At 36.2% G+C, this 27,144-nt stretch overlaps 2 protein-coding genes across 9 annotated transcripts in view; both read left to right on the forward strand.

Moving 5' to 3' along the window:
• sbno2a (strawberry notch homolog 2a) overlaps positions 1 to 7,056 on the forward strand; it is a 42,330-nt gene extending 35,274 nt beyond the window's left edge. For all 5 annotated transcript variants that reach the window (XM_084412687.1, XM_084412688.1, XM_084412691.1 and 2 more), the window contains exons 26-32: positions 72 to 215; positions 793 to 887; positions 1,826 to 1,918; positions 3,412 to 3,543; positions 4,467 to 4,543; positions 4,946 to 5,136; positions 5,767 to 7,056. In XM_084412687.1, the coding sequence (XP_084268813.1) occupies positions 72 to 215; positions 793 to 887; positions 1,826 to 1,918; positions 3,412 to 3,543; positions 4,467 to 4,543; positions 4,946 to 5,136; positions 5,767 to 6,923 (1,889 nt within the window). In that variant the 3' untranslated portion in view covers positions 6,924 to 7,056. The remainder of the gene's footprint in view (positions 1 to 71; positions 216 to 792; positions 888 to 1,825; positions 1,919 to 3,411; positions 3,544 to 4,466; positions 4,544 to 4,945; positions 5,137 to 5,766) is intronic.
• A 3,444-nt stretch (positions 7,057 to 10,500) lies between these two features.
• arhgap45a (Rho GTPase activating protein 45a) overlaps positions 10,501 to 27,144 on the forward strand; it is a 53,046-nt gene continuing 36,402 nt past the window's right edge. For 2 of the 4 annotated variants that reach the window (XM_084411890.1, XM_084411891.1), the window contains exons 1-3: positions 10,501 to 10,747; positions 15,016 to 15,391; positions 25,991 to 26,137. In XM_084411890.1, the coding sequence (XP_084268016.1) occupies positions 10,667 to 10,747; positions 15,016 to 15,391; positions 25,991 to 26,137 (604 nt within the window). In that variant the 5' untranslated portion in view covers positions 10,501 to 10,666. The remainder of the gene's footprint in view (positions 10,748 to 15,015; positions 15,392 to 25,990; positions 26,138 to 27,144) is intronic. The other 2 variants (XM_084411892.1, XM_084411893.1) reach the window with 1 other exon arrangement.

The following is a 27,144-nucleotide window of genomic DNA, read 5'->3' on the forward strand; positions in this document are numbered from 1 at the left end:
TGCCTTGATTATATGCAAGTTATATATGAAACCAAGTGGCTAATTGACTTTCTTTTCTTCCTGTTACCCAGAGTGCACCCTCACTAAGTTTCTGAACCGCATTCTGGGTCTGGAGGTCCATCAGCAGAACTTTCTGTTCCAGTACTTCACCGATAACTTCGACTACCTGATCAACAAGGACAAAAAAGAGGGAAAATATGACATGGGAATATTGGGTGAGGAATCATCTGAATGTGCACCTCAGACTGTTTTAAGTTTTATTTATTTAATTTTAAAAATGATTCACAGTATTAATGAGGTCATTAAGCACAGATGTTTATCTGGCATGTTTTCATAGCAGTAGAGCAACTGCAAAAAATGTATTTTTGTCTTGTTTCCAGTCCAAATGTCTAAAAATTCTTAAATCAAGATGCATTTACTAGATGAGTAAAATTAGATAAGATAGTATGTCTTGTTTTCGGGGGGAATTAATCAAAATAAAGTGAGTTTTTGCTTAAAACAAGCTAATTTGTCTGTCCATGGGTTAAGAAATATAATCTTAATTCAAACAAAAAACAGATAATTTTGCTTGTTTTAAGCAAAAACTCACTTCATTTTGATTAATTCCCCCTTAAAAGAAGACATAATATCTTATCTAATTTTACTCATCTAGTAAATGCGTCTTGATTTAAGAATTTTTAGATATTTGGACTGGAAACCAGACAAAAATACTAAATAAGAAAAGCATTTTTTGCAGCGAGGAGCTGTATGTGTGTGTGGTGACACTGATGTTCTTATGTCCGGTGTGTTCAGATCTTGCTCCTGGTAATGATGAGATTCACGAGGAAACGCAGGAGAAGTTTCTAACTCCAGGAAACCCTCAGGAGGGCCAGGTCATCCTCTATAAGGTACATCTGTATTCCTGACCTCGACCTGACTGTGATCCAACAGCTGTCAGGCTTGAGACACACTGTTCAAGTACAGAACACAAACACCTCTTAAGGTGATGATACACAGGGCAACTTCTTGAGCAATGTTGCTGGGTAATGAGACACAGGGCCCACGACCGATCTAAATGATCCAGATAGATAGCCTGGATGCCAGCCGAACCTAGCCCCGCCCACAAAACTTTTAGGTCGGGAAGTTCGGTCTGGACTTGATCCGTTGAGGAGCTATTATGCCCGAACAAAAGTTGTTCGGACCAATCAAATTGTCAGGGCTGGCTTTATACGATGATGGACAGATGAGCAACGGTAACGTAATTTTCATTTTCAATGGGAAAGTGCCCAAGCAACAATCGCTCGGCAAGATTGCCCGGCAACATTGCTCAAAAAGTTGCCGTGTGTATCATCACCTTTAAGAAATTAATACTTTTATTCAGCGAGGACACATTAAAGTGATCAGAAGTGACTGTAAAAGACATTAATAATGTAACAAAAGATTATATTTCAAGTAAATGCTTTCTATTCATCAAAGAATCTTGACAAAAAATCACATTTTCTTCAAAAATATGAAGCAGCACAACACTGATAATCATCATAATTGTTTCTTGAGCATCAAATCATCATATTAGAATGATTTCTGAAGGATCATGTGATACTGGAGCCTGGAGTAATGATGCTGAAAATTTTGCTTTAATAACTGGAATAAATAAGTTTACAATATATTCACATAGAAAACATCTGTTTTACATTGTAATATTTCACTGTTTTACTGTATTTTTGATCAAATAAAAGACGAGACTCTTTGAGCAGAAGAGACTCTTTCAACAAAAAACTTTACCCCAGACTTTTCACCAGTTGTCAGTGTGATGAATGTCCTGACGTTGTTCTGTGGCTGTGTTCAGATCAGTGTGGATCGAGGGATGCCCTGGGAAGAGGCCTGCAGTAAAGCAGAGAAACTCTCTGGAGAATATGAAGGGTTTTACCTCTCAAACAAGGTACAACTGATGTCTGACAGTAACTCATGCTTGATATGTTTATGCATTTGTTTTCTATTGAATTGATTCATCAATTAAATGTGAGTACCGGTACTCTATTTAAAAAAATCAGCATGAACCGCATTACTAGACCGTTTTAAAAGGATGCATAGTAAATCCATTTAATAATCATAACAGCATAATGCTATTGTGAATTCACAAAAGGCTGTGATTAAATTAAACCAATATATGAGCTGTGGGTTTAATAGCATATATATATGTGCTTTAATTACATGCGTGCGTCTCATGTATATTAGATTGTGTTTCAGCAGTGTTGTTCGATAAAACCATATGATCACTTGCTCTTTATACTTCAGTTGAACCAATTATTATTGCCTCATATGTATTTTAAGTCATTTTGTTCACCTTAGGTCTATTTTTGCACAAAAAATGTATCCGATTACTCAATTAATCGTTAAAATAATCGACCGATTACTTGACCAAAATAATTGTTTGTGACAGCCTTACAAATTAGGGCTGGGTAAAAAATATCGATTTCTCGATTTTAATCGATTCTTAAATCCCAAGAATTGATTAGTCATCCTGTTTTCAGTTGATGAATGAATGTAACATTGTAGCGCATCCCATCCAATAAATTGCAATAATCTTTGTGCTTTATTACTATTGATATGAAACAAAGTCTCAGATTTCAAATTACGTCCATTTTCTTACGAAATTCAAAAACATAAATACTTTTTTGGCAGTGTGGCGTGAGATCGCTCTGACGCAGCTCTAGAGAAGCAGAAGCACATGATCTTCTCTTCCGCCTTAATAACACCAGTTACAGCACGAAATTAACATGAATGAGCATCTGAAAGTGTGTTAAAAGATTGAAATCGAAGTCTGTATCATGTGACATGGAGTCGCTCAATCAGCGTTTCAACCGTGGAAAGACGTCAGTAAACAATGCCATGTAATGTGACATTTACCTCAGAAAAACCATATCCAGTGACCATAAACTCGACAGTCAGCTAGAAAAATTAACTCTAGAGGAGCATTTATCTAAATATATGCACCATATTACATATTCATTATCATTTTTAATGTTCTTCAATATTTAATGCATGTTTGAATAAATCTGGAAAGTTTTTTATGACAACCACCATTTAAGTTTTTATATAATTTCATATAACTTTATTATTATAAAAATAAATAGTGTATTTTAAGTGTTTGTATACAAATCAGTTCATTTTTACCTTCAATATTATAGTCGGCTAATGAAGCCTATAGGCTACACCTGACTCCCACGGTTTACAGCATTAGTGAAGAGATTTGTTTTCCTTGAGAAAATTTGATATCCAAAATAATCAATATTGAATCGAATCGTAATCAAAATCGAATCGAATTGTGAAATTTGTGTCAATACCCAGCCCTATTACAAATGTTAAAATGTTTCCAATTACCAGGCATCTTTGAGTATTTTCCTAAAGGAAAGTGTGTTTCTGTGTGTTCAGCTGCGTGGGAACCAGCCGTGTGTCCTGCTTGCCGAACAGGGTCGTGGTCGAAACCTCATCCTGTATAAACCCAACATCGGTAAACAGGCTCATCCCGAGAACCTGGACAACCTCCTCCTGAGATACTACAAGGTATGACCCTACATCTCACACACATCAATGTTAAATCTCTCAGAGCTCTTGTTGCACAGTGACATCTGGTGGTAGAGAGCGGATTTGTCAGGAACACAAACTAAACCTGTTGGGCTAAACCTGAGCTCAATACCAGATTGTAGTTCAAAGAACATTTCCCCATGTTCATCTTTGTTTAGTGTGTAATGTTGCTGAGTTCTTCTCTATATCAGTGTCAGTGTTTCTGAACTCCCTGAAACACCTCCATTGTAGTCTAGAGTTTCCTCCGGGAACGAACACGTCACAATATCCCACATTTAAATAATTAATACGCAGAATAAAGGGGCGGGGCCTGGTTGAGTTAGTTAGTAGTGTGTTGAACTGGCGGTTATGGTAAGGGGCGGGACATTTCCCAAACACACTCGAAGCGCTCGACCAATCACAACACACTGCTCCAGCCGACCAATCAGAGCACAGTGTGCTTTTCAGAAGGAGGGGCTTCATAGAGACAGGAACTAAACAGAGCGTTACTGACAGACTGGGAAGAGAGGAGCCGCAACAATGGAGAATATGAGGAAAATAATCAACATTCAAGCAGGAAACACTGTTCTAGAAGAGCCCAAAATCAAGACTCAAGGGCATATGGCCTCTTTAATAAATACTCTGAATACAATTCAACTTTCAAGAGTTGCTTTAAGTGTTTTCAGAGCTGATTTATAATTTTTCTAATCAGAAACCACTTCATTTCTTCTTAGACGGTGAATACAGATGTTTGATTGACTGAACTAAATGCATCACTAGCCCTAAAATACAATGTTGTAAATACATAAATAATGGATATAATGGATAAAAAACAATCAGCAATGGCATTTTTAAAATAGTTTTTGACACTTTTCATGGCACTGAAAAGTTTTTTCAAAAGTGTTTTTCTTCCCGCTCTAAAGGTGACGCCTGATAAAGCAAAGGATTTCTGGGAAACTCAATTTGAATTCTCCTTCAGCAGCTGCACCCATGCCAATTGGTGAGTGACGTGTGTGTGTGTGTGTGTGTGTGTGTGTGTTGTGTGTGTGTGTGTGTGTGAGCAATCAGTAGAGACTTTAACCCTATTAATACATTAAGATTTTCTCAGTGCCAGAATTTTTTTTATTTGCTAGGTTTTTTATTGCAATTTGAGCTAATTATTTTAACAGTAATGCAACTCTGTAAACTGATTAAGCTTGTGTGTGTCTAAAGGTGCGGCCACATTAACTGTTGCTCTGCGTAATTTCACAGATGATACAAAATGTAAATGCATAGGCAAATTTCTTCATCAGACGCCATAATTCCCATTAAAATGACTGTATTTTTGCTCATGAAATTTCTCTGTGTGTTGTAAACGTGACCGAACTTTTAAGAGTGTTGTACATCTGTGTGTTCCTCATAGGAAGGGTAAGTGTAAGCAGATCGAGGAGGGGCATGAGTGTTTTCTGGGCATGCGTCTCAGGCAGTATCACATGCTGTGCGGAGCTTTGCTGAGGGTTTGGAAACGAGTGTCTGACATAGTCTCGGACGTCACCAACTCCAGCATCCTGCAGATCGTACGGCTCAAAACCAAACAGAACAGCAAACAAGTTGGTGAGTTGACCTTTAGTTATCGGTTACTACTCAATAATGATTCCTAGCATACCAATAATTGCAATGCACATCTCAGATTAATGCTAAACCTTATTGGCCCAGTTTCACAGACAGGGTTTAGATTTAGCCAGGATTAGGCCTTAGTTCAATTAAGGCATTTAAGTAGCTTTTATAAACGTGCCTTTAAAAAGAACATTACTGATGTGCATCCTGAGGCAAAACAATGGCACTGACATATTTTAAGACACATCAGTACAAGCTTTCAGTTAAAACAGCTCAAACATGAATGTTTCATGGGAAATATTTATTAACTCACGTTTTAAGAAAATACCAGTAACACTTTACAATATAAGGTTCATTAGTTAATGTATCAACTAACATGAACTGACCTTGAGCAATACATTTGTTGCAGTATTTATTCATCTTTGTTAACGTTAGTTCATTGTTTGTTCATGTTAGTTCACAGTATGTTAACAAGATCTTAATAAAGTATTAGTGAATTCCGAAATGAACAAAGATTAATAAATGCTGTGTAAGTGCAGCTCACTATTATTTCATGCTAACTAATGCTAGATAACGAACCTTATTGTAAAGTGTTACCAAAATAACGATCTTATGTGTGTGTCTCAGGTATAAAAATCCCAGAAAACTGTGTATCCCGTGTGCGCGCTGAGCTCTCTCGGATGGACGAGGAGGTGAAGAAAGCGCGGCGAGAGAGAGAGCGGTTCGCGAACGACCAGCGTATTCGCCAAGAGATGCTAGCCAAGATGATCAACGCCCGCAAGCTCGTCACTAACCCTCCCCACTCCCTCCCGAACCACCTTCACTACCCACAATCCCTTCTGCCACCTGTGGTGCAGCCAAAAACTGAAGCCGTCAGCGAGGTCCTGGATCTGACCATCAGCCCCTGCCCTTCGCCGGACATCAAACCGCCCGCGCCAGAGCTAAACGGCGTGTCCCTAAACGGAGCGATGCTAGTCGGAAGAGCGCGTCCACTCGCGGTTGCTCCAGAGACGTACAACCTCGAAGAACTGATTTCCCAGGAGCAGCAGAGACACAGACAAGTGCCGCTGAACTCGAACATGCGCTTGTCGTCGCCGCACGCAGCTTTGAACATCCCGCCGCAACACGTTCACACACTAAAGCAGAATCATTCATCATTCGGGGTGCTAACGCAGCAAAGCGGCTCCCACGCGCAACCGTCCGCGCAATACAGCGCGCTTTTATCGCAGCTGCAGCGAAGCCACGATAAATCCCTCGTGCTGCGGCTTCTCAATCAAATGCAACAGCAAACCGTCGCCTCAGCGCAATCCTCGCACCAGAACAGTCAACGCATGGCGCATTCATCAAACTCGCACGTGCAGCTGTCAAAACCACACGCGCAGCTACACGTGCCGTCGCACGTCAGTCAATCCGCTCACGAGAGAGCGTCCGGTGCAAACAGTGACTTTAATTTCGACGAATTAGACTTTGGTTACCCTTCGCCCGATTCGCAACTCAAGTACCCGTTCACCTCACAAGCCCTGCCATCCTCGACTCCGCCTCCTCATTATTCCTCCTCCCTTTTTGCATCGGCTCCTACAAACTCCTCCCTCTCTGACTCGAGCTCCTCCTCCTCGCACTTCACTCCTTCTTCTTCCTCCTCCTCCGAACAGACACATCAATTACCCAACGGACACGGCAGCATGGACCCCTTGGATACACTAGATCACATGATCCACGGCTCATCCTCGGATCACCGACAGTCCGTCATCCAGTTTAAATCAGTGGACTGGGACGCCACCTAGCGGCTCGTGCGCGCAACTGGTCAAAAGTTTAGTGTTTCTTTTCCCAAGTCATTCTCAGTCCATAAGCTACGAGTTGCATTCGGCTCATTGACGTTCAATGAAGATGATTTAAAACACATGGGCACTTGAAATCAGTTTGGTTTTTATTTGCCTTATTTGAAGCAATAGGGCTTTTCCACCCTCCATTTCATCACATCAAACATCGAGGTAAAAGAGATATTTATTTATTACGACATTGGTGTATACTGTTTCCTATCTTAGGGAGTTTATCTTTTTCGAATGAATGCCTTCTGTTAAATCAGTGCCTTTATCTCCTTCAGATGCAGTCTTGTGTGCGTACATACATATATATATATATATATATTTCTAGACAGAGTAGTGCTATATTATTTATTTCCTCCGGTGTCTATCCTCTACCCAGAGATCTGTGCGGCGTACGGACCCGATCGCATGATTATGAACCTGCTGTTTGACCCTTTCTCCATTTCCTCCTTCATTTCAGTAATCTGAACACAGGGACTGCAAATCTCGTTCTCAATATCGAGGTCATAGTGACGGCGAGCAGAATACTCCGCTTTACACCGCTTGTGTAAATTTCTCAGGTATATTATAGACTCGTCACTGTCCAAAAACAAATGATTATTTTATAAAAATGTAATAGATTGCGGGACGGGTCGTCGTGTGCTTTTTGGGAATCGGAAACCAAATTATTTATTTGCAGATCTTAAGCCCCGGGAACACACCGAGCCGACGTCAAAGAACTTCGTCGGCTGCGTCTCGGTTACAAAGCTGCGCTTAAACGCACCAAAAGGAGTAAAGGCGACTGTCAACTAGTAAATATCTATATCAGCAGGCATCAAGAGTCGGATTTTTGTCATTCAATAAAGGGAACCCGAAACTAGGACGGCAGACCGCAAAACAAAAGCACCGTTTTGAATATCAAGTCACGCTCGCGTTATTATGAAAATATTCGTGCATTCGAATGCTCAGGTAAGATGACGTAAAGTTACAGCAGACTTCTGTCTGTACCCGTCGTCTTTGCTCGCTTTCATCACCTTTTATTCTCGTTCGCTAAGCTGAACAGCCAATCAGAGTTCTCTCTCTCTCTCTCATTCAGCATGTTTGAACCGGCCCACAAATCCCTATTGACCAGACGCTCAGAAGCAGGCCGACGTCGGCTTCGGTGCGTCTTCATGAGGTGAAAGAGCGCTGAACCACTGGACCTCACGCTGAGACGTCTTTATACCGAGTGAGAGTGAGACCTAGCAATAAAAACCAAACAAATGATTATAAAAATCAAAAAAACTGCCCCACGAACAACTCGCGATTCTCTTTATATCTGTTCAGAAGTGATATTTTTGAATTGTTTTCGAAGAATATTATATTTGTTAAGAGAAAACAATGGATTTGTTTGTTTGTTTGTATGAGGTCAATGTTTTTTTTCCTTTTGGTGGTGTTATTCTCGTGTAGTTGGAATGAAAGCAAATGTATTGGTGTCTTTGATATTGCTGTTCGTATTATTATTATTGTTATTAATACTATTATTATTATTGTTGCTATTTATATCCAAGGGACATTATTAGTAGAGGTAGACTTTATTATAATCACTTGTAGAAGTTCGAACACTTTTTTCCAATGCCTTTGTCAGGGTTTTTGTTTGATTTTTCTCCCAAAATCCAGAATCAAAAGCCTGCAACCTGCCACCAAATCCACTGCACTGCGCGTCACTCGTTCCTCCGCTCGAGCTTCGGAAAAAGTTCGCTCTTCTTCTTCTGGGTCGGGCGTCTAGATTCCCATCGCACCAAAGTTTTCTGTGCAGTTTTTGCAGGCGCCGTACGGTCGTGCTTAATCTCAGGAAAAAGTCGAGGGGAAAGGATTCGGCGTTACATGACACTGACTACTGTATTCTACAGGCCTGGCCACCCGTGTTCTAGACTTGAAGTGTATGAGAGAAAATGCGAGTTTAGGAATATCGCCCGAGTATTACTACAAGTTCTCTGCTTTTGTTGTTTTTCTTTGTGATGATTTTATGAGAAATGATGCAAGCAAGCCGTTACTGGATTGGCGAAATCATGTGAACAAAAAAAAAAAAACACAATCCCGTTCCCTTGAGGCTGTGATTGGCTCTAGTTACTCAATTTAAGCGTTTTTGTGTGTGTGTAAAAAAAAAAAAAACCCTTGCAGATGTGTTTTTGCCCACTGTGTTTCTACTCCTTTTTTTTTGTCCTGACAACATGCCAGAATTTTAATACTCATCTGCTGCCCGGCGTTTTTGAAAAGAAATCACAAATGAACACTTTAATAATAAAAAAGCAAAACATTTAAGACTGCTACTGATTGTATGTATTGTTGTTGCTGTTGTTGTTGATGATGATGATAATATTATTGTTATATTATTAATGTTTCCAGTTAGAATTCTGTTCAGCACTTTTACTTTGGGCTTCTTTGTTTTATCCCAATATTTATGAGTTTAGATGGAACTGTACATAGTGTAAACAAATGTGCCTTTTGACTCATTCTGAACGTTTTCTACATTTAACAGAAGGAATATATTGTACTGCAATATAATTTTTAACAAACAATAAAATTTTAAGAGTTTGTTCAAATTGCTCATCTGTATCAGTCTGACAGTATTGTTGTCAAAAATACCATGTTATCAGAATATGAACATGCTGATTTATATCTGCGATATCTGAGAAACGCTGTTGATATTTAAAATAAACACCAAAACAAACACGCCCCTACCTAAAAGGTTCACACCCATTTTGTGATAGCTCCGCCCTCAAAATGTGTGTATACGCCCCTTACTGCTCATTGGCTACAAGTGTGTTTTGGCGCTCAGTCCAAGCGTTTCTCAGAAATCACTCACAGTCTTAGTTTGACTGAATGTGTTAGAGGTGCCTTTTTAATTTAAGTTCCTGACAGCCTCAAATAGATTGAGGCCAAAAAATAACCAGCAGAAAAGTATTTTCCCCCTGAAATTCTTTGACCTTTTCCCACTATTGCCGCCATTTTGTTTCAAATAAATATCAATTTGCTTAGGCAAAACTAAGTCTGAAATGTGAGATGAAAAGTAAAAAATATGAGATAAAAAGTCAAAAATGAGATGTATAGTCAAAATTATGACATACTACGTCATAATTATGAGATTAAAAACTCTCATTAAAAAAAATGAGATTATTATGACTTGTAACGTCAATTACTCTACTCAAGTCAATAGAGAATGTGAAGCTACTTAACGCCGCGAATCTTATATCATAATTTTGACTTTTTAATGTCATAATTATTCATTTTTAAGTCATAACTTCGATTTTTCATTTCATAATTAGCACTTAATATTTATGATGTCATAATTTCGACATTTTATGTTGTCTTAGTTATGATTAATAAAAGTATGAGGTTTTTCGTAAATGGTGGAACTGGGCTTTCATATTGACCCTAGTCGCTCAATTAGTAAAAATAAATAAATATATATTCATATCTGATTTTGTCTTGACATGTTGATGCCTGGTGATGTTTGATAAGGCTCTCCGGCAGGTGCCAGCAGCGTCTTCGAGACGGACGCGCAGCGCGCGACACTGCAGCAGGAAGAGAGCGCGCGCGCGGGAGCGAGTAACTGAACTCTCATGATGGGGAAGTAACTGTCAGTCACAGAGAAGAGCAAGAGAAGACATTTTTCACATTCACAAGTATTTTGCACATTCCTGAAGATTTGCGGTACGATTTCTGTGAACAGTGTGAACATGTTTTCTCGAAAGAAAAAGGAGCAGACGACTAAAGCCTCTCCAGCCTCCAAGAAGAGCAACTCCGCTCAAAACCCTTCGGTAAGACCAACAGCCCTTCTTAGGAATACCAAAAAACAGAGTTTGGTTTTGTGATAGGTTGATATTACCGCTGTTAACGTGTTTAAAAGAGAAAACTGGTTAAATCAGCCCGAAATCTTACGCGTAAAGCGGATTTGCAACTTTTGGTCTATTTTAAACGGTTGACAAATGGATTCACATTCATCCTCTTGCTTTCCTTTAGCAGTTCACACACAATAATTTTATTTAAAAGACTAATAATGTACTTTATTATTATGGATATTAAACTTGTGTGGGAGGTGTGATTCATTTTAGAGAATTTGTTAACTCGAACGATTCATTTGAAATGAACCGGTTCACAATAGTCGAGTGATTTATGGACAGTTTGCGAATCGTTTGACTGAATCATTAAAAGGAATCGACTCAAAATAATTTTTTTGTTCAATTGGTGTGACTATTGTAAATTGATGAAAGGTTCTGTACAACTGTTGTTGGTGAACAATGTCTGATGAAGAGCACAAGAAGATTTTTTCTCTTTGTTTCGCAAACAGTGCCAAAAATAAACTGAGAGGAAGTCAGCAAGAGTCATCTCAGAAACGAGCAACTGTTGCACAGCTCCAGATGCAAACAAGAATAGAAAAGAATCCAGAAGGGCTTTTTCTGTTGCAATACAATTAAACATGGTTCTATGGAGATTCATAACTAATCTCCATGGAAATAGAAAGCCATGGTTCTTGATTAAAAGAGCGAACCTAAAGAGAGATCATCCAAAAATGACAATTGTGCGATCTTTTATTGTTATCAAACAACTTTGGACCCCATTGACTTTAAGTGAATTGACAAGTTCATTTGAAGCACCAGCACATAGGAAATTAAAGAACCACAACTAACAGATGATATCATGATACCTACCTATAATGACATCAATAACCGTATATAAAAATAAAAGGGCTCAATGCTGAACCTGAAGTAATATTGACAAACTATTAGCGCTGCACGATATTAAAAAGTGTGTAAAATCAATTTAAATATATTTAAGAACTGTTTTAGCCTTACATAAAAAGTAACGTCACAAGTCATTTTAACATCAATGTACACAAACACTATTTAAATCCCAACAACTCTTGCTCAACTTGGTAATATATAGTTATATCAAACTGAAAACGTAACTTCAAGAAACTATCCAGGTAAACAAATACACCTGAATATAGTGGATTTTATTTTATAGTGGATAAAAATGACAAAGGGGCAAATTACAAACAATAGGACAAATACAATAAAAAACAAAGATACACATGAAATAAACAGTGCTTTGAGTTTTCAGGCAGGCGTACATTAGATCTGTTTAACAGTAGCATTCACGTAAGAAACATTATAATCAAATGTAAAACTAAAACGCTGCATAGTCTTCACATGAATAGAATATACATTGATTCATATTAAAGCTACAAAAGTTATTCAGTCAAGAGCTGTGAGTGATTTTCTCTTTTCTTCTGTTTGACAGACAGCAGCAGGTTTACTGTATTAGGCTACTGTCACTTTAAGACCTAATGCACACACACATCCTATTGACACACACACACACGATTTCTTTCTATATGCGTCGACCTAAACTTTGACTTTTAGCACTGTTTTGAAGCAGCCTATTAAAATCAATCAGATTGGCTATGCAAGCCGTTGCGATATGTACATTTGTGATATCTCGATATATCGTGCAGCCCTAAATTATATATCATTTGAAATTTTACAAACTCTTGTTTTCATATTTGGTGACTGATTTTCAATATAAATGACAGAGGAGCAGTAATTTATTAATTTGCAACAAGAATATTTTCAGAGTCATAAGGCGTGTTCAGACCTTTATTTTGAAAAAGTGATGAACCAACCCGATCTCACGGAAAACTATGAACATAATAATCAAGAAATATTGGTAGAAAGCTCATGTCAAGAGTTCAAAAGATAAACATTTTTGAGAAAAGAAAAGGTTAAAAAAAAAAAAAAATTCTCATCTCTCAGATTCTGTCCATTTTATTACTAAATTCAGACAATAAATACCGTTTTGGCGCTTGTGAATGTGACGCGACAGATCGCTGTAGCGCCTCAGGTCAAGTAAACCGATCATCTGTTACTTTTTATGTAAAGATACAGTACAACTATATATGCCTCGTACATAATATCGATCACTCAGTGTTTTTCAACCGGGGAAAGAGGTCAATAAAACAGCAGGAGAACAATTATGTCATATAACATTTACCTCAGGAAAGCCATTTAATGACCACAGCACGTTAGGTGACTAGAAAAAAAAACTATACTAGGGAGTATTTTGCTAAATATGTGCACTATGTTACAAATGTATTATATTTTTTACTTGTGTCATTAAATAGCCTAATTGTTATTATAATGAAAACCGCATTATATTTATTTTTAACCTTTAATAATACCAGCTGATCTCTGTATGTTTCCAGCATTATGTGAGATATATTTTTTCTTGAGAAAAATGTACATGTACTACTTCTATCTACTGTACCTCACCTAATATTTATCCAAATGAGTCAATATTGAGTCAAGATTGAAATCAAATCCCAAGAATTGGATTTAAATCGTGTTAGGCAATAATACACACAGTAGCCTACAAGTCATTGTACTATGTAAACATTGTAACATGTTGTCACTAAACTTAATACAATTCTGTTTAGTTACCAAATGTTTTGACTATCACAATTACACAAAATCCATGCCCCCCCCCTCCAAACTAAACTTAAAAGTTGGCAGCCCTGCTTTTATGTGTTGGTTAGAGGTTGAATTCAAATCATATTCTGCCAATCTGCCCATATTACTTTCTGAATAGGATGTCATAAATTGTATGAAAATTATGGAAATATATTGTTCAGATCACTCACACATATATGGAAATGGAAGAGTCCTTATATGGTCATCAGTGGAGCCTGGATGTGGTCTGGTGGAAGCGTCTGGTACTGCGCCCAAACAGAGTCTCACTGAAAGCTCATTTTTTAAGATATCAGCCTCAAATTTTTCAAACTTTTTGAGGCTGTTGGCTTTTATTTCTTTGCAGTTTTAGAGTCAAACATGTTTTTTTTTTATATATTTATTTTATATAAAATATAAAAAAAAGTATATTTTTACTTTTTTAAAATAAAATGTTACTTCTATAATTTTTTTAATTTTTTTATTTAACTTTTTTCTTTTCTTTCCACTTCTACAATAATCTGCCATGTCTCTCCTTTAAAAAGAGACCAAACTTAAGTCTGTGCTCCAAAGTATTCAAGATTTATAACAATTTAAGTTGGAAATGTCGTTTTGGAGAATATGCCCAACGAATGGGACAGGCAGTTAAGAGGTTAATATTGTTCTAAGAAAATCATAATTGTACATCATTTATATATTTATTGCAGTTTTATTTTTTGTATGAATCTTTTCATTTTCAATACTCTGAGCTTGTCATAAAATAGCCTTTGCTGCTGATATGGAGTTAAATAATAAACAAATTAATTAGTCATTACAAATATGTAATTAGTCATTACAAATATGTAAGATTGTAAGATATGTAAATAATTAATATTTAAATAAATAATATATATATATATATATTTTTTTTTTACTGTAATATTAGTACATTTACTGCATAAAATAATTTATTGTATGTATGTAATATTTACTCAAATTGCAATTAAAAATAATAATATTAAGGTTTATATATATATTTAAATGAAAAATAATGAAAAATATTTAACTATTTTTTCATGTTTGGTCATTACAAATTTTTTCAATACAAATAACCAAGAAACAAGAATTTGTAACAAAAATATTTTCAGACTGTTCAGACCTTTATTTTGAAATAGTGATGCTCATGAAAGACTGGTGGAAACTTTCTTTGGTTTGTCTTTATTCCAAGAGTTCAAAAGATAATATCCATTCTATTTTTTAAGAAAAAAGGGGTCTGAAATGTGTGTGTGTGTATGTATATATATATATATATATAAAGAAAAAAATATAAATTTTTAGGTGAGAAATGCATGTAAATGTGCATATTTTATATTAATGCACCAATGTTTTCGGCCTTGAGCGCTGACAGTTAAAACTATATTACTGGGCAGAAAAATGGTTTAATAATTAATTTAACTATTTATTCACTGTTGAGTTCATTGTTTTGTTATTTAAACCTATTTCTGTTTCCTCATATATTTCACCATTAACCCTGTCCATAGTATTCCTCTCCATAATCCTGTCATTCACACTCCATCCTCTCTCTCCTTCCCATGTTAACCCAGTTGTCCATCCTTCAGGAATTCTCTCACTATGACACTATCGATGGCCTCTGCACGCTGGCTCCTCCTGATTCGGTCCCCTCGTCCTGCCCGGGAACACCGTCGGCCCACTCCAAGCTAACGGGGTGCAGTTCTCCTGTCGGGACCATCAAACGGCCTACGGGTCTCAGCCGCCACGCCAGCGCCGCCGGGTTCCCCTTCCAGACCTCCGGGACGTGGAGTTTCCACAAGAGCTACGCTCGGGCCGCTCTCAGCTACGGACAGGCTGACGGTGGTGAATCGTCGGCCATCGAGGTGGAGGACATCCCCTCGCTGCTAAGAGACGTCGCCCGCTTCGCAGAGGCTGTGGAGAAACTAAAGGACATGGTGCTGGGCGAAGGTATGAGGTTTGGGGTATGCTACGATAGTCGGTGTTAGCGGTATTCAGAAAGTTTTGTTTTGTTTTGTTTTTGTAATAAAATAATTTATTTCCGTTAGAGAACAGACACTACAACTAAAAACTGAACGTGTCTGCTTCATAGATCGTGAGCTGAACGAGAATCGCAGCACAGATCAGCAACAGGAGTCAGATTTGTTTACATAATATATGTGTGTGTGCTGTGTATAATTATTTTGTATATATAAATACACACACATGCATGTATATATTTGAGAAAAATGTGTTATTTATATATAAAATATTTAATATAAATATATACAGTATATACATGCAAATATTTCTTAAATATATGCATTTATATATACAAAATAATTATAAAAAATATATATATTTATGATTGAAATGCAGTTAAAAATGCAGTTAAAAATGTAAACATTTAATATTTAAGAATAAAAATGAAAGATAATACTTTTGATTGTTATATTAATAAATATCGTCTAATATAATTTATTGTACACATTATTTACTCAATTTGCAATTAAAAAAAAAAAAAGTAATATATATGTAATAAAATATATATGAATATATCAATAAATATATATCAAAGTGTTAAATGTAAACGTTTAATATTAAAGTAAATTAATAAAATAAATGACTTAATTAATAAAATAAAATACTTTTGATTGTAATATTAGAAAATATTGTCTAAAATAATTTTTCCGACGCAATATTTACTCAATTTGCGATATTAACATTTTTTTTTAATATATATGTAATAAAATATATATGAATATATCAATGAACAAACATTTAGAGATTGAATAAAAACATTTTATTTTGTAATATTTATATATTTTGCAAAATAGTATATTGTACATAAAATGTACTTAATTTGCAATTAAAAATGTGTAAATATTTAATATTTAAGTTAAAAAATTCAATTTGATTGTAATAGTAAATATTGTGTAAACAATTTTTTTTGTATATATTTACTCAAATTCTGTACAATGTAGTATATATTCACTCATTTACTAAAATAATATATATAATATTTAAATAATTATATGAAGCTGTTAGAAATACAGATAAACCAAGTTATGCCACTGTCTATTACTATATTAATAGACAGAAGACTTAATTGAGCTATTTAGTCACTGCTGTGTTTATTGTTCGAACATATTTCTGTTTCCATCTTTTTTGTAGAAGGAAGAAAGACACTCAAGGTCATGTGTTACTACATAAATTAAAGCTATAATTAGATTATATCAGCTGTATTTGATCTGCAACTCATCAGCGATCTCTAGATATCATTCTCAGCCATCAGAAAGCCCACATAAGCTGATCATTATGAGTTCAGGAATGGCCATTTGTAACATGCGTTTTGACAGAGTGTTTCCGTGGAGAAAGAGAGGAAGGAAGAGGAACCGTGCGTCAGATGTTTTCATTGCAGGCTTCAGTTTGAGATTACACACGTCCGCTGGGCTTCACCTTCCCTTAAAAGAGTCAGGGTTATAATGAACCTTTTCACTCACCGGACAATTCGGCTACTCAATGTCTAAGTTACCGGCCATTCAGAACTTCTACTAGAACGAAAAAAGAAGAATAAATAAACCAGATTAACTACATCACATCTTATATATATATATATTAGGACTGGGTAAAAAATATAGGTTTCTCGATTTTAATCAATTCTTAAATCCCAAGAATCGATTAGTCATCCTGTTTTCGGTTGATGAATGAATGTAACATTGTAGCGCATCCCATCCAATAAATCACAGTAATCTTTGTGCTTTGTTACTATTGATATGAAACAAAATCTCAGATTTCAAATTACGTCCATTTTCTTATGAAATTCAAAAACATAAATAGTGTTTTGTCGCTGTGGCGTGAGATCGCTCTGGCTCATCTCAAGAGAAGCACATGATCTTCTCTTCCGCCTTAATAACACCAGTTACAGCACGAAATAAACATGAACGAGCGTCTGAAAGTGTGTTAAAAGATTGAAATCAAAATCCGAATCATGTGACATGGAGTCGCTCAATCAGCGTTTCAACCGTGGAAAGACGCCAGTAAAACAGCTTGTAAACAATGCCATGTAACGTCACATTTACCTCAGGAAAACCATATCCAGTGACCATAAACTCATCAGTCAGCTAGAAAAATTAACTCTAGAGGAGCATTCTGCTAAATATATGCACCATATTACATATTCATTATCATTTGTAATGTTCTACAATATTTAATGCATGTTTGAATACGTTTTTAAGACAGCCACCATTTAAATGTTTACATTTCATATAACTTTATTATTATAAAAATAAATAAAAGTGTAATTTAAGTGTTTGTATACAAATCAGTTCATTTTTACCTTCAATATTACAGTAGGCTAATGAAGCCCATAGGCTACCACTGACTCCCATAGTTTACAGCATTAGTGAAGAGATTTGTTTTCCTTGAGAAAATGTGCCGTGTATTGAACCTGATATCCATAATAATCAATATTGGATCGAATCGAATAGAATTGCAAGCTTGTGAATCGAAATCGAATTGAATTGTGAAATTTGTGTCAATACCCAGCCCTAATTTATATATATATTAGTGCTGCACGTTTAATCGTATCGCAAATGCTGCGATTTTATATTAAATAAACAAATTAGCGGTTAACGCAATTAACACAGCATCTGTTCATTTTTGCCATCCTTTGGCTAGTGTTACATGATCCCGCTCTTATTCATGCAAATGCTTTTAAACCATTCATGCGCGATAAGACAAAAAAGAACGCGTTGTCAGTGAATGTCCTCCTGACACACACACACACACACGACCCACAGATAGACGCACGCCAGTATCAAGTTCTCTTTCTCTGTAGAACGAACAACACACATGTATGCCAAAATGAACGCGCTGCCTGTGAATGTCCTGACTGTGACACACAGAAAGACTCGCGCTAATATCGTGCGTGCGCACAAAACAGCATGCCAGAATACAGTTCTCTTTCCAGCTTGAACGAACAATAACACACACAATTACGCCAAAATGTCTTTTTGTCGAGTATCTTCATAACATAAGAGTAGTCTTATGATGAACGTGAAGAGTTGTGATGACTCGTGAGAGAACGAGGCGTGTGAGATCCGCGTCTCTGTCAGCAGCGGCTGCTCTTAAAGGGACAGTACACAGTAGCCACTAATTATATCTGTCGCTAAAGTTAATCAAAGAACAAAGGGAACAGAGAAAAACACTCACTGCTATTGATTAAAGAACTTTTTTCTTTAGGCAGATTATCACTAATCTGTGTGTGCATTTATTTTCCTTGAGAACCAAGCAAGTTGACTCATGAAACCATTTGTTTATTATATCGCATATCGCAATCGCAATATTGACCTCTATTATCGCAGTATGACATTTTCCCCAAATCGTGCAGCCCTAATATATATATATATATATATATATATATATATATATAAAAATTGGATTTCATACATTCATTTCTTATTCAAACAAAATCCAGTCATCCAGCATCTCCTCCCTTCCTCATTCGTCCTCATCCTTTTCTCCAAAAATGTATTTTAGATGGACAGATCAATACAGTACAAAGAACATAAAAAAAGTAGGATGTTGAAAAATAACAATCTTTTCTGTTCACCAAATGCTTTTTAATCTTCGCTATTGCTTCAATGCAAATGAACAAGCGTGTCGTTATTTGTTGCGCAGTGACGTGTGTGTTCAAGTACGCAGATATGAGCAGATTCTGCACAATACACTGTATTTAATATATCATGACGACTCACAAGTATTTGTGCTTAATCTGCACAGATTTGACTTACACGAACTTCCCCGGCAAAGCGAGTAAATATAATAAGTAACTCGCCAAATTGGCTCGTGATTTGATAGCGTCACCCGCCGCCACTGTCGATTTCTACACGCATTTAGCGAGTGTTAATTTCAGACCCTGAAAAGAGTGTTAGACAGGCTAAACCCTACAGAGGGAAGGCCTGAACCCTCCTGCCTCTCACCGCATGTGGTGATGTGGTGTTATAGTGGGGCTTTTGATATTCCTCCTTTAGTCTTCGCTCACAGTCACTCACTCCTTGAAATGTGACATTGAAGGTCCACAAAGGACTAATTGGCAAACTGAGGTGTTTGAGCTGCTCTTATGGTAAACAAATAAAGTAGTTCACACAACTATACTGTTGATTAAAATGCTAAATTTGGTATTACATTGTGTGTGTAAATGAATAGACTCGGACTTGGTGCTGAAACCCAAAGCACAGGACAATAGAGACACCAGAATAACAATATTCATGATTCTGAAGATGAAAATACTGAATTATTTTAGACGAACATGCACTCTTTCACTGACTAGATATATTTAAAATAATGTAGGCCACTTTTTACTGGTAACATCAGACATCTGGCATTATCAGGACCCACAAATATTGCATTATTATACATTATATTCAACATTATATAGTATTTTAATGTATTACTGACACAAAAACTCTGAAAAAGTGATTTTTTTTCTCACACAGTAATTTTTACACAATACATATTGTTGCATTTTTGTATTGCGCTATATTGTGACATAATGATTTCCCTCGCGTGTGTCCTAAACTGAACGCTTGGCTGACTTTACCCAGCGCAGAGATCAGGAGAGAGATGTGTCACGTCTGCTCTATGAAGAACAGAAGTCAGTTGCGTCTCCTCAGGCCTCGTGGACTTCCTTAAAGCGTTGCTATATTCATCAGCTCTACTTCCTGTTTACATCTGCCCTGCCTGTAGAGTTGCAATAGTAATGTTTCCAATGTCATCTCAAGACACATCTTTCTTTCAGCCATTTGGTGTTAGCGTAACCAAAGATTCCCAAACTTTCTTGCCAGCTCGACTTCTTTGACCTAAAATAATTTCTCTGAAAGTTAGTATTTTCAGAATAATAGTTATTATTGTTAACTAAAACATTTTATGGTTATTGTAATTTTACCTAGGCTAAATGAACACTTACTATACTAAAAGTTGAAGCAATAAAATTACTAACTATAAAAATGACAAAAGCACATAATACAATTACTGAAAATTAAACATATTAACATTTTGAAAATGTAAAGATAGAAGCTAATAACAACTATAATAGTGCAGAAATAATACTAAATAACACCTAGACATTTGCATGTTCAACGTTCTCTGATGTTGGTTAATGGTCACATGACATGCAGCTAAACAAATAGAATTTGTACTTTTTTTATATGTTTTATTAATTTTTTTAATTATTTATGTATTTTAAATGAACATTTTTATGATTTCTTTTCACTTCTCATCAACTCAAGAACCCCAGTTTGGGGAACCCTGGCATAAAAAATAGGTAACACTTTCCTTAAAGCCTTTATGTATAAATACATTATTAATGCATTTATAAAGCCTTTATGTATAAATATATTATTAATGCATTTATAAAGCCTTTATGTATAAATTCATTATTAATGCAATCATAATGTATGTTAAAGTGCATAACTGAAATTGGTTGTTTGCCATGTTTTTTTTAACTTTCTAAAGGTGTAACAACAACCCTCTACGGACACACTGAAGCTCGAGTCGCCATTGGCTAGTGCATTTTTTATTTGACCTTTTACATGGAATGCAAATGAATAAATTCTACATAAATATAATATAAAATATACATTTCAAGCACTATTGAAGTCAAGTAAATAGTCTGTAAGAAGATAAGAACACAAATAAACACAATGCAAATGAAATAAACAGAGCTTTTCAGGTTTTACAGGTAGAGCTTACAGTACTTAGACACAGATTAGGTAGATTATGTACAGAAATTGAATAAAGTAGCCTAATCAAACAGTCTTCACTGTAGAAATTAAATATAGATGAATCCTTATTAAAGTTACAAAAGTAATTCAGTCAAGTGATTTTGTTTGCAGTGAGTCTGTTGTGTGATTAACATTAAAAACACAGGAATATTAGGCTACTGTCACTTTAAGACATAATGCACTGATCCAATATACTGTTACACATGCGGTTTCCTTCTCCACTGCTCACGTTCACTGAAGACGTAAACATCTATGTTTACTAGCCAATATTTTTTGGACATTATTTGCGTCTAACTCAATTACAGGCGACTGTAGTCGTACAATTTACTAGCCATTGTCTAATTAAAGACATATTTTAGTCGCCTCTCATGAAATTTGGACGCATATGCGAGTGATGTACTTGCATTGTAGAGGAACAGTGAATAGATAAGTAGTAGAACTGTGGTCACAGTTATTCATGAGATCATACAATGCATTATAAGATGCATTACAAGGCATTATTAATGCATGAAAGATACTTTTATAATGCATTATATATAAAGGCTTTTAAGGGTTAGTTCACACAAAAATGAAAATTCTGTCATTTATTCTTCTCCCCCTAATGTCGTTCCAAACCCGCAAGACCTTCGTTCATCTTCGGAACACAAATAAAGATATTCTTGATGAAATCCGAGAGCTTTCCGGACCCCTCCATAGGCAGCAACGTCATTGCCACTTTCAAGGCCCAGAAAGGTAGTAAAGACATCATTAAAATGGTTCATGTGACTACAGTGGTTCAAATGCAATGTTATGAAGTAGTGGTCGACCGATATATCGCCAAGGCCGATATATCGGCCGATATTTGGCATTTTTGAAATATCGGCATCGGCCGATAAGTTTTTCTGATTGGCCGATGTGTTGGAAGCGGGACTTTTATTTTGACGGTGCTCCGGACTTTTATTTTGACGGGCGGCGCTGAGAACACAAGAGAACGGCAACGGCAGCTCCTCAGATCACACATCGCTCACTCACATTCTCCGTCTTCATTAATTTACGATCTCTGTCAGTCATATCTAATACTTTGTTAGACAGAACTGGTAAACAAAGAAAGTAAATGGTAACTTATGCGAAGTAAGTGAAGTAAAACGTTTGCTTTTATATTATTTGTAACAGAAAAGGCAAACAATCAGGCTAAAATACTTTCTCATTTGCCGTCAACATTCAGCAAATGCGCATCTACGTCATTTAAACAAATCTCTGAATATCTGATAAACATTTAATTTCACAAACCTTGCAGATTTAATCGAATCCAGCTGTGATATCTTGAAGTGTGCATTACTGTCTGCGAGTGACGGTCGGTCCGTGCGAAGTGAGTGAATGCGAACAGAAGATCAGCTTCACAGGAGACGCGAGCGAAAAACTTTAAATCCTTCATTTTATAATATGCTGATATATAACCAGTTGCCAGCTATGTCATATTCATATCTGTGATATATCCGGTTGCCAACTGTGTCATATTCATATCTGTGATATATCCGGTTGCCCACTGTGTCATATTCATATCTGTGATATATCCGGTTGCCAACTGTGTCATATTCATATCTGTGATATATCCGGTTGCCAACTGTGTCATATTCATATCGTTTTCACTGTGCTGTATGTAAAATTAGCGTTACCTTGTCTTTATTTGAAAAAATGATTACCAGCACTAAATTACCAGATTACTGAGTGCCCTGTTACAGTGTTTACCTTCTTTTTATTCACATATTCATATATTTCTAAACAATTACTTTGTGAAAAATACTGTAATAGGATTGCAAATTTAAGAAGTTGCCATCTAAAGTATAAAAGCATGTTTATTTAAAAAATTTGGTTTATAATTTATTATTAAAATAAGAAATTATTGATTAAAATAAATATATATAAAAATATCGGCTTTATATCGGCCACCCTGCTCTCTAAGATATCGGCATCGGCCATCAAAAAACCAATATCGGTCGACCACTATTATGAAGTGACAAGAATACTTTTTATGTGCAAAAAAACTGAAACATTGACATTTTTTGGGGGGGTTTTGCTCACAAAAATATTCTTGTTGCTTCATAACATTAAGGTTGAGTCACTGTAGTCACATGGACTATTTTATTGATGTCTTTACTACCTTTCTGGGCCTTGAAAGTTGCAATGACGTTGCTGCCTATGGAGGGGTCCGGAAAGCTCTCGGATTTCATCAAGAATATCTTTATTTGTGTTCTGAAGATGAACGAAGGTCTTACGGGTTTGAATGTTCATTTTTGGGTGAACTAACCCTTTAAAGTAAAGTGTTACCGATAAATCGCCATCGACTCTGATTTTGGTAGCACTTTATTTTGACAGTCTTATTTCCCATGTACATAATATGTACTTATCACAGTAATTACAGTAGCTGGGTAATAACTAGGTACTAACCCTGAATCTACACCTACACCTAACCTTAACCCCATGTAGTTACCTTATATTACCCAGTACTTTATTATGTAAGTACATGTACTGTAAAATAATATTCAACCCTGATTTTTCCTAAGTACCTGAGGTGAAGCTGAAATCAAATGGAGCATAATAGAGAACTCAATTAAATCTCCTGAGCAATGAAAGAGCAACCGCTGAGCAATAACTTCTTCCTCTGGGAAGTCACGTAGCGTCGTCATGTTTGTCTTCAAACACAGTTGTCGTTTCCTCAGCAGTGGAGCTGCTCTCAGCCACAAAAGGCGATTCATTCCCAGCTCACGGCCACAGAACGGGTCTGTACAGGCCTTCCACGTTTCTCCTTACAGAAACCAGCAGTCAGCGCTGAAATGAAGAGGTGGGGCTGTTTTTGGGCAGATGGCAGGATTTTTAATAGCTGTCATCGTATCATGTGTGAAGGTGGGGCTGCAGTATATATCAAAATATCACAAATGTATATCTCGCAATAGCCTGCAATAACTGGAGTCATGAACAAAAGACAAAGAGAAAATCACTCGCAGCTCTCGGCTGAATAACTTTCATAGCTTTAATAAGAATCAGGATATATTTAATCCATACAGTGAAACCTAAGCTTTTACGTTTGATTATTGAGTTTCTGTTGTTAAATAACCCTAATGTAGGATAACCTGAACCCCGAGGTTTACACTGATGTTAAAATAACACTTCTTACGCTACAGTAAAACACTGATGTTCACTGGCAGAAGCTGTAGGGATGTTTTCTCGTCACAAAAAGAATGTGAAACACGTATAAGTTTAAAGATATTTGAAAGATAATTTAGGTTTATTTCACACACTTTAAGCATTATCGTAGCGCATTATTTAATGAGTTATCGCATTTTTCTTCTGTATCGCATAAAAACTGCATAAAACGCTTTTCTTATTTAGTATTTTTGTCTTGTTTCCAGTCCAAATATCAAAAAAATTCTTAAATCAAGATGCATTTACTAGACAAGTAAAATGCCATAAGAAATTATGTCTTGTTTTCCGGGGGAATTAATCAAAATTAAGTGAGTTTTTGCTTAAAACAAGATTACTTTTCTAACCCCATGGACAGATAATTTTGCTTGTTTTAAGCAAAAACTCACTTAATTTTGATTAATTCCCCCGGAAAACATCTAATTTTACTCATCTAGTAAATGCATCTTGATTTAAGAATTTTTTGGATATTTGGACTGGAAACAAGACAAAAATACTATGTAAAAAAAAGCATTTGTTTTTGCAGTGTGGACAGTGACGTGCCAGTTTTAGATGGACAGTTCATGCTCATGAGGAAACTTTGCTCAGGTCTGCACACGTCATGCATGCATCGACATGCACAGAAAAACATTCCCCTCACTTTCTCCTGTGAAACATCAGTGACTCGAATCTCTATTACTATTGCATTTGAAACCAGCCAGAACGCTCTGGCATCGGGACAGGGAGTTTTTGCATGTGCAAACGCCACACTGAACATCAAATTGTCTGAGTTACACACGTGTGTAGGAGTCAGCGCTGCATCAAAGAGACTGTTTGAAATGTTACGCTCTTGTGTTGTGTTGTGTGTTTTTTTTGCATTTTTAAGAACACCCACACTCTGAACATGCATTTAGGCATGGAGACACACACACACACACAAGGACTTTTGTCGTGCACAGCAACAGCTTTCATTGTCCTTCTGTAAAGGATACGGTTCCACAGCCAAACTCCTGCTTTTTTTTTTTTCCTCAAACGTTCACGACTGCTGATGTCGATTTATGAAGTTCTGTGATGTTAAAACAAAACATTTGCTAATGGTTTGATATCAAAAAGTGAATCAAAAGTCATTGCTCTGAACATTTGAATCTGTTGAACCTTGATTCATGAATTCCTGTTGAACCCACAAATCATGAGTTGACCGTAAAATGTAGTATCGTAGACGTAGTATCGGAGCATGTGTGCGGCTGTAAGTTCCCTCTTGTGGTATTGAGCGGGGTTGTTCAGGCACAGAGAAGTGCATTGTGGGAATGGGTGGGTAGGAAGTGGACAAATAACTGACATGTTTTGGTGAAAATGTGAGGCAGAACAACAGTTGATCTACTTCCTAACATGTGGCAATGCAGACCCATTGTGTTTTTGTGTGATTTACAGTGTCTACAAATAGTGTTTGGATACTAAATGCACATTTAAAAGTATCAGAATGCCGTGCTTTAGATTAAAAACATATAAAAAAAGCGAGTGTCGTTTATTGAAAACATACTTTTAAAGTGTCCAAATGCCTCTTGAGTTCAGCCTAAACCGATGAATGCAGATGTGTTCTCATGGATGTTATCTGTGTCTGCAGTGAAAGAGGAGCCGTGCAGCCGGCCGGCGGTGCACGAGTGTTTAGGGGAGGTTCTGCGTGTGCTGCGGCAGGTAATCAGCACGTACCCTCTGCTGAACACTGTGGAAACACTCACCGCAGCAGGAACTCTTATCTCCAAGGTCAAAGGTCAGTTCAACTGTAAAATTTTCTTTACTTTTATTAAACCTCTTCAAATGACAAAAGAACATCATTTTTTAAAAACAACCACAATAGAAAAAAAATTAATAAATAAATATAAATATATATATATATATATATATACAGGGTTCCCACGGGTCCTTGAGATCCTTGAAAGTTTGTGAATCTGAAGAGAAAAAAAAATCAAGACCCTGGAAAGTTTTTGCACATAAACATACATAGATACTTAAAAAGTGCTTGAATTAATTTGTGCAAGATTCCATATTCCATATTCCATATTTTAAATTCCGCTAATGTGTAATTTCACCCACACTTCGTGGCCTATGCACACTAGCTTGCTTGATTTACGTTAGCTACGCACATTTACGCGTTACGTTAAAGGAGTAGTTCACTTTAAAATGAAAGTTATTATTATTAAAAGTTAAAATTATTATTATTATTATTATTAAAGTTAGCCCATGATTTACTCCCATCAAGCCGTCCTAGCCTATATATAGGGAGCTATACAGTTGGTTACGGGACATTACACAAGTTTTTATTTTTTTAACGCCTCCAGATGCCACTTTTCTCACTCAAAAAAATGGCCTCCACTCTATTTTAATGTGAAATATTGCATTTATTGAAATATATATATATTAGTTCTAATGGAAAAAAATAGCTCATAAATAATTCTAAATAATAATCAAAAAATATTATGGAACCAAAATATATTTTCCTGGAAAAAAAGAAGCTGTTACATTTCAAGGCTTCAGTCACTTTTGACCGCGTCGGAGCCAAGTGTGACCCCCTAAATGAAGAGGACCAGAGGGTTAAGTCCTTGAATTTGAGGGTATTGGACCCGGAAAGTCCCTGAAAGGTCCTTGAATTTGAGGTTCATGAAGTTTGAAGGCATAATCAATAATTATATTTCAAATTACTTGAAAGTAACTCCTTTGAAGTTTCATTTAATTTGTTGTAATTTGCTTATATATATATATATATAAGCAAACTATAAC

The sequence above is a fragment of the Rutilus rutilus genome (assembly GCF_951802725.1).
Source record: "Rutilus rutilus genome assembly, chromosome: 6".
Classification (NCBI taxonomy): domain Eukaryota; kingdom Metazoa; phylum Chordata; class Actinopteri; order Cypriniformes; family Leuciscidae; genus Rutilus; species Rutilus rutilus.